The sequence below is a fragment of the Geospiza fortis genome, unplaced genomic scaffold, assembly GCF_000277835.1.
Source record: "Geospiza fortis unplaced genomic scaffold, GeoFor_1.0 scaffold425, whole genome shotgun sequence".
Lineage (NCBI taxonomy): Eukaryota > Metazoa > Chordata > Aves > Passeriformes > Thraupidae > Geospiza > Geospiza fortis.
This window is the reverse complement of record NW_005054387.1, coordinates 2130501-2138991: the sequence shown is the minus strand read 5'-3', so window position 1 is coordinate 2138991 and position 8491 is coordinate 2130501. Positions and strand designations below refer to the sequence as shown.

Below are 8491 nucleotides of genomic sequence, written 5' to 3'. Positions count from 1 at the left end.
CAGCTGAGCCCCAGGCCATGGGCACCTTCCTCTCACCCAGCGCAGGACAGCAGCTCTGCTGAGCCTTGCCCAGCACGAGTGGACAGCCAAGGGCTGTCTGCAAACACAGAATGCAGGTGCTGGGTTCAGCTTTGCTGATGGTTTTATTGCTCCAGGGTGGGAGGGTGTGGAGCTGTTGGCACTTGGTTGTGAGTGCCACACACCAAACTTAGCTTTGTGCCAGCGAGGGGACGCAGCCAATGTCACAGGCCCTGAAAACAAGAGGTGGGATGGGGGTTTGCAGTGACTCCTTTTGGTTTTGTGTCTCTCAGTGGGCTCTGCCGATGTGGGGAACAGCACAGAGCCACCCAGCTCTGGGTGTCACTTACTCTGGGTCAGGGTGTCACTTACTCTGCTTCTTCTTTGGAGATCTGTTTCCCCAAGTACAACACTTCTGCAATCAGGGACACCATGGGGTCGCAGTTCAGGCTGGCAGCTGCAGTCACATGGCCATCCCTGGCATGGAAAGAGGAAGAGTGTGGATCTCCTCAGAGCACACGGCTCAGCACAGCAGCACCAGCCCCGTGGCACAGGGAGCAGCTGTGCCCCAGAGGGCTCAGGGCAGGGTGGCTGTGACTGCAGGATGCACAGGCACCCGTGGCACATTGCCTGGCACTGCTGGGAGCTGGGCACTGAGCCTGGCAGCAGTGGGGCAGAGGCTGAGATGTGTCCCAGGCTCTCTGCCCAGCTGGTGCCATCGTTTGAGTTCATTCTCTTCTCCTTCCCTGCCCTGCTTTGGTTTTTCTCTGGTTCAGCACCCAGCAGCTGCCTTTAGTGCATAGTGAGGGTGTGGAGCCTCTGTGGGATCCCTGCAGCTGTAAGAGAGAGTGCTGTGCCTGTTTCCAGGGCATGGGCTGGCCGTGGATTCACTCACCTGATGTAAAAGATCAGGAATTTCTGTTGCTCCAGGCTGCCCTTCACCACAGTGTCCGTGTATCCCTTCCCACAGCCTGGGGGAGAGAGCCTGCTCAGGAGCCCTGGCACAGCAGTTTGCACCCAAACCATGTCAGAAACAGCGTGGTGGGGACAGAGGGGACAGTGTCTGGGGCTGGGACAGGGCTGGGGAGCAGACATGAGGGCCTTGGACAAACAGAACTGACTTTGAGCCTCTCCTTGGTTTGGAGAGAGAAGTTCTTCCTCTGTGGCCTCCAACCCGCTGTGGGTCAGCAAAGAACAAGAGCTCAGGGTGAACTCCAGGCCCAGGGCTCAAACTCACCATGGCAGCCACTCCAGAGCTTGAGCTGCTCCAGGTGACCTCTGCACCCACGCCCAGACCCAGCTGGTGGAAGGAATTCCTCTGCTGCCCTCTGTGCCCCTCCCTACCTGCATAGCGGATGCTCTTCCCAAGCAAGGTGCTCCAGAAGTAAGGAACAGTGTGCAGCTCCTCCCCTCTGCCCAGCATGTTCAGGGCAGCACAGCGACCTGGGAGGAACCAACACACTCAATATTCCTCTTAAAATAAAACAAAAAACTGCTCCCTGTGTCCCCTGCTGTCCCTTCTCTGTGCCATTCCCATCCCCGAGGGAGCTGGAAGGTGACAAGTCCTGTGGGGGGATAGAATGTAAGAGAATAGTGCAGAAGGAAATCTCACCCCTGAGGAGTTGCAGCTGTACAAATCACCAAAGATTAGGAACAAACCTGCCCTCAACAGGCCACAGCTGTGTCCAATAAGAAGAAGAGTGCTACAAAAGAGTGGGTTAGCTGGGTGAGGAGGGAGTTGGGGTTTGTTGGCTGTGCTGTGAAGAGGGAGTTAGTTCTGCAAAGAGCTGCCCACGAGATGCCACCAAGAAGGCATGGAAATTTTGCAATAAGATGGCAGCAATGTCCCTCACCGTGGGCCTCAGCCACTTGCTGGTGGTGGATGCTGGACCTGTCCCCATCCAGCAGTGCCACTGGGAAGGTGACCACGTCCCCCGCAGCAAAGACCTTGGGGATGTTGGTTTGCATGTGCTAATTGGGCAAAAGGCAATTAGTGCACCGAGGGGAGGGGAGGGGTGGGGAGTGAGCTGGGATGCCCAGCTGGCACTCACCAGATTCACCAGGATGGCACCTTTGGCATCTCTGGCAATGGAGGTGCCCTTCAGGAAGGCTGAGCTGGGGGTTGAGCCTGTGGGGAGAGGAGCAGGGCTGGGATGCAGGGAAGTTCTGCAGGGACAGGGAGCAAATTTGGCCTCACAGCTCCTGTTCCTGCTTGGGCTGGTGCTGAGCCAGTGCAGGGGCAGCAAAGCCAGGCCCAGGACGCAGCAGGGACCTGTGGGGCTCAGCAGGAGCCAAAGGCACAGCCAGAGTGTGGCAGCTCCTCTCCTGCTGCCCAGAGTGTGCTCAGGGCTGCTGACTTCTCCAGGTGCTTGGGGCCAGGAGGAAGGGCTGGATGGTAACAGGGTGGGAAGGAGAACAGCAGGGAACGGTGCCCTGGGAATGAGCTGTGATGCCCTGGGCTTGCTGGATGTCCTCCCCATTCCCAAATCTGCCTCCCAGTCCCACCTGGGGTCTCTCACCTATTCCCACCACTACCACATCTGCAGGGAGCTTCACTCCATTGGCAAGGACAGCCTCTGTGACCTGGGGAAGAAGGAAAGGTCATTAACAAAGAGTTAAAACCTCTGTCCTAATTCCCACAGCCTCCCTGCTGCTTTGCTCTTTGCTGTCTTTTTTTTCTTCCCCAGGTTTGGATCACCTTGTCCAGCTAATGTGTGTTGCTGGGAATGCAAAAGAAAATCACATTGTTGTTCCTGGGATAGGAACATTTTACTGGTGCCCTTTGAGCCCAGAGCTGTGCTCAGCGAAAAGGAAGGGAGGGTCTAGACATGGGAGAGGAAAGCCTGATGTAGGCACGGGGTTATATCTCACCTTGGGCTTTTTTCCCCCTAAAATTAGCAGTTCAGGGATCACAAAGGCATGACTGACCTTTCCATCCTTTCCTTTCAGCTCACACAGCTCTGTTTTCATGTGGAACTTCACCCCTTTATTTTGCAGCATCTGAAAAGGACTGGGTTGAGTATTCATGAGGAAATTCCAGGCTATGAAAACAGCTGTACCCAGCCAAAAGCCAGGCAGGCAGCTCTGCTGCTGCTGCTCCAGGCTGCAGGGAGATTCCATTTGTGTCCCTGCCTGCTGCAGGGACACACAGCCTGGCTTTTCTCTGCAGTCCTGGTGTGTGAGGTGGGTTTGGGGTGAGGAGTTGATGTGGGGAGGGGGAAGGCTGGGAGCAGCCCTGTGTGCAGAGCTCGTGGGTGAGGACAGAGGCTGGGCATGCCGAGTTGTGACTCAGCACAGGGGCGAGGTTTCCTGGGCTGATGTGGATCCTGGGGCTGCTTGGCTCTCTCACGTGTTCCCCACACCAGAAATCAGCCCCAGGCTCTGCTCACCTTCATGGCAACACCTCCAACCTGAGGGCCCAGGGCGTGCTGGAAAGGGAACTCCTCTCTTTCCACCACTGAGATGGTTCCAGCCTTGTCTGAGAGGAAGGCAGCCACCTCCATTCCTGCAGGGAAGAGGCATGCCCAAGGTAAGCCTGCTGCAAGCATCAACCTGCACCCCTGGAAACCTTCTCCCCTTCCAGAGAGCAAATGTGATGTGCTGCCAGTGCTGAACTGCTCTGCTGTGCATTTCTGGGCTGAGGTATTCAGCTCCCCCTTTTCTTTGTTCTCCTGGATGTTGGGAGATGCAAAGAATAGCTCCTGGTTTTGTCCAAAAAAAACCTTCCTTTCTGTGCCTTGCTTTCCCAATGCTTCTGGGGAATCCAGCTCCTCTGGAGGACAGTGACCTTTCCATAAGGCACATTTCCCTCTGTCCATGTGTAGCAATTGTTTATAGCTCTCAAAGTTTCTGGCTATCAGAGGAAAGAATGAGTGTGTGCCCTGTAACACACACCCCCAGCAGCTCCAGGGAGGATCCCAGCCGGGTAGAAAAGGAACATCCCTTCCCTGAGGGCCTCCAGTTAATGTGCAGACACAACAGAAGGGGGTTTGGAGGCTCTCACTGAGGGTTTGACACCCACTCCAGCCTGGTACCTATGAATGAGGCTCCCACAATCACCAGATTCTTCCCAGTTGCCAGCTCCAAGATCTTGCTGGACTCTTCTGGGGTTTGGAGTGTGCAAATGTTCTGCAGGTCTGCACCTGGGACCTTGAGGAAACTAGAGCTGGAAGAGAGAGAACCCAGATGCGTTCCATGGTGTGAATTAAACAGAAAGAATGAGAAGGGAACACAAACCCACAAACACCTCTGTGTCATTGCATTCTGCCCTCCCACCTCATTTCCTACCTCCACCTCTACATCCCAGAGCTGTCCTGCCTAAAACCCAACACTTTGTGCACTCACTGGCTGCCTGTTGCAATGAGCAGCTGGTGGTACTTCTGAGAGGAGCCATCCATGAAACGAACCTTCTGCTTCTGGAAATCCACCGACACTGCCTGCAGGAGAGAGGGGGCACAGATCACACGGGTTCCTCTGTCCTGCCTGTGTTTCTGGGCACTCAGGTGACATGAGGGGTGCTGGGGTCCTCTCTCCCACTTCCCACAGCTCCATCCATGGGTGTTTCACCCTCCCCATGAGGACTGAGCCCAGCTGCTCCGGCACCTCTTTCTCTGTCCAGAACTCTATGCCCCGAGCCTGGAGGAATTCAGGTTTCCTCAGGTAGATATCCTCAGCTTTCAAGTTCATTTCCTGGAAACACAACAAAAGTATGAAATGAAGCATTTCTTAGAGGCAGCAATTCTCCTGAAGTGTTCCTTCAGGAGTGGAGTCATTTTGGAAAAGAGGTGAATTTTACATCAGTGAATCACAGCTCCTCACACTGCCCCATCCCCATCACCTTGTGACCTCAGAAAAACCATCCAACTTTAAGGGAAGAGCTCAACAAAAGGAGATAAAAACATCAGCTCCTCTTGACTCTGCTCAGAGATTTTCTGGGAAGAAAAAGAGGTTTTCCTGGAAATAACACCCATATTTGTAGGGGGATAGGATATAAGAAAATAAAGATGGTGTAGAAAATAATCTCACCCCTAAGGAGTTGCAGCTGGGCCAATTATCAAAGATTAAGATCAGGCCTGACTTTAACAAGCCACAGCTGTAACCAGTGAGAAGAAGATGCTATAAAAGAGTGGGGTGGCTGGGTAAGAAGGGAATTGGGGTCAGTTGGCTGCTTTGGGATGAAGAAAGAGTCAGTGCTCTGAGGAGATGCCCGTGAGAAACACCAAGAAAGTGTGGAACTTTTGTGATAAGGAGACAACAGCATGGAACCCCTGCACTAAGATGCCAACACCTATTCCTTCTGGATGCCTCAGCACTCCTGCTTTGCTCCTTCCATTTCTGCTGGCCCTGAGCGTGGCCTGTGCCCAGTGCTGCCCTTGTCACACACAGACCTTGCTCAGCTTGGACTTGTCATAGGGAACGTGCTTCTCCCTGGTGGCCATGATGATCCGGCCGGTGAATCCCTCCTGGCGAAGAGTCTCTGCGCACACCAGGGCAGCCACACCTGCAGGAGAGGCTCATCTCAGCCCTCTGACACCTCCCTGGGCAGCAGGAGGAGGAGGAGCAGCTCAGTCCTCCCTGGAGAGGAGAGGGGCAGCTCCCAGTGTGTGTGGAGGGAGCAGAGCTCAGATCCCTGCACTGACCTCCCCCCAGCAGCAGCTTCGTGTTCTTGTTGAGGAGGCACCTCCTGCTTGTGTCCTTCACCCTCTGGCTGCTTTCCAGGTCCTGCAAAAAAAAAAAGAAAAAAAACAAAATGCTCAAGTCACACACAGCCCAAGGCACTGCCTGTGCTCAGTGACTGCAGGTAAGGTCAGTACCTTCTTTTTTGCTGTAATGAACACCTTTCCATCTTCCACTGTTACCTAAAGGAGAGGTTTTTCTAAGTGCTGCATCCATGAGGTTGTGGTAGGAGCTCTCCTGGTCCAGTGTGCCCTCTGGCTCTGATCTTGGATGGCACACGATGCTGAGGAGCTCATGAGCTTTTCTCCTCATCCTAAGAGCACTGAGGAGGAGCTGTAAATCCTCTTTTTCTTTCCAAAAGCACTTGTGCTGGCTCTGAGGGCTACTAGGACCTGTGGCATCACCTTGGACTGAGAGGAGCTTTAGGGCAGGGAGTTACCTAATCCCAAAATCACCCCTTGTGTGGAAGCTCTGAGTGACAGAGCTGTGCTCAGGGCAGGGGGGCTTGGGAAAGAGAATGAATGTGAGACCATCCAGCTGGGAGGCCAAGAAGTCACCTTAAAGCAGTGGATACAGTCCAGAGCAGGGTATTCCTCGATGTCTCCAGTCCTGATGTTAAAGCAGGCCCCGTGCCAGGGGCAGCGCAGCCTCTCCCCTCTCAAAACCCCTGCAAGAGACCCCCCCCAAGCTGGGCAATGAGAACCAACCTCCCCAAGGTGGTTTTTTCCCCCCCTGCCCCAAGCTGGGGTTACCTTTGCTCAGCGGGGCACCGTAGTGGGGACACTTGCTGCCCAGAGCTCGGAATTCCCTCCTGTTCCTCACCAGCAGCACTGGGTACCCGGCCACCATCACCTCCAGGAGCCTGGGGGAGAGGTGCAGAGGTGGGCACAGAACCCCCCACATCCCCACCACCCCCCCAGGCACTCACTGTCCGTCCCCAACGTCGTCCTCCCTGCAGACCTCTTCAGTGACGGTGTCGCTGCTCTCCATGCTGGGCACTGGCAGGCACTCCAAAGGATCCCAAATTTCTGATGAAGCACCAAAATTACCTTCAAACACCCGTTATTTAACTCTCTCTCCAAACCCAAGACCCTTTTCTCCTCTGAATTAACCCATTCCTCATTTCCAGCCCCATTAAACTCAGCTGCAGCACAGGGAGAGTGAGCAGATGTGGTAATGGCTCTTGTAAACAAACACAATTATTTATGGGGAGCTGCTGCTGCCACAGCCCATGTCTCCCTCAAATTGGGTCTAAAGAGATGCTTAAGCCTCTCCAACATTTGTGCAGAGATGTTACTCATGGTAACTGCCCTGATAGCATTAATCCCCTCCCAAAATTCCTCCTGGGCTAGAAAACAGCCAACCCCCTTGGTCCTTAGTGCTCTCCCTGCCTTAGCAGTCATTGAGAGGCTGATTAGGAATACTCCACTCTGTTTTGGAGGGGAAAAAAGCAAGAAATGGAGCAGGGGAAGATAATTCAAGGCAGGTTTCAGTGCAGGGTGGTGACTTGCTCCCGCAAACCCTCCCTGCACTTCTCCCCTCATCCCAGGTTCTTTGGGAGAAGCATCTCTGGGTACTCACCTGGTCCTGCCAGGGGGGTTTGGGCGCCTGCCCTCCAGCTCAGAGAGCCACCACTGCTGCTGCCTGCGACTTTCTCCTGCGAGGTGACACCCTGGTGTCTCACAGAGCTGCCAGCCCACGGCTGGTGATGCTCTCCCCACCTTGCACAACGCTCCCATCCATCAGGAGATGCAGCTCCTGGAAGAGGCTGCCTGCCAGGCAGTGTTATCTGATTTCTGCAACTGGCCCGGGCCTAATTAAAGGTATTTTGCTGGGGTTTAGAGTTGCAACAGAATTGAGGGCACATAGGAATTATGGCACAGGTGTGGTGTAAAGATGGGGTGCGTCATGGGCAGCATGACCAGAAACTCAGGGGGGTTCAGTGATATCCCAGGGTCCCTTCCCACTTTTCCTGGTGGAAAGCACTCCAGCTCAGCACAAGGTATTTTTGCAGCACTTTGGAATGATATTGCTACTTTTTAGATATTTTCACAACTTTTTAGATATTTTCACTGCACTTAAAATTCTTTAATTCGATTTTTTGGTAGGTTTTTTCTCCGTTGATTTTAAGGAACATGAAGTTTCCAGCAGCTCTGCATGTGCCTTACATCCCAGCTCTGCTCCTGGTTCAGCCACTGGTGTCCAGGCACACAATTCCATCATCCCTTGGCCTGTGAAGGATGCCTTGGAGCAGGGTGCTGCTTGCTGGGCTATTTTTACAACAAAGTGGGAGTTGCAAAAAACTGGGAGTAACACCTACACTGTTTGTGTCTCCTCTTGTTCTTATCTCTATTTCACAGTCAGTATGTTTCACAACTTAAAATATGCCTCAAAAAATTAAAGGGGAGGGGGGGGAAGTTACCAACAGCGTTCTTTCATCATCTCCCTTGCAGAACAGGAGATCTGCAGCAGCGGGGATAAAAATCCTCTGGTGGGTATCACCTGGAGAAGAAAGCACGTGCAGGATGCTGGGTAAGTGCAGGATGGATTATTTGGGAAGCAGTTAAATTCGTGAGACCCTCCAAGCCATGAGCAGGGTACCGGGATGCTGCGGTGTCCGGGCAATCCCAGCCCACGGGCTCTGCACACCCACGACGGCCACAGGAATGAGGGATTTTCTCACAGCACCAGTGAGCAGCTTCTGGGCTCTGCCCTCCTGGCCAGGAGCCTGAATGTGAAGCAATTTGGCTGCCAAATGTCCGTATTTAAACTCTGTGTAATTATTCCCCAGGAGCGC

General features: G+C 53.8%; 1 protein-coding gene across 1 annotated transcript; it reads right to left on the bottom strand.

Moving 5' to 3' along the window:
* Positions 1–208: 208 nt before the first annotated feature.
* Positions 209–6684, bottom strand: LOC102035136 (apoptosis-inducing factor 3-like). The gene is made up of 18 exons (XM_005425472.2): positions 6623–6684; positions 6447–6556; positions 6252–6361; positions 5832–5876; positions 5658–5739; positions 5406–5518; positions 4621–4707; positions 4363–4454; positions 4053–4183; positions 3408–3523; positions 2947–3018; positions 2538–2601; positions 2070–2146; positions 1872–1989; positions 1363–1461; positions 914–989; positions 391–495; positions 209–251 (listed from the first exon to the last, which is right to left on the bottom strand). The coding sequence occupies exons 1-18, from the start codon at positions 6682–6684 to the stop codon at positions 209–211; spliced, it is 1602 nt and encodes a 533-aa protein (XP_005425529.2).
* Positions 6685–8491: the final 1807 nt, after the last annotated feature.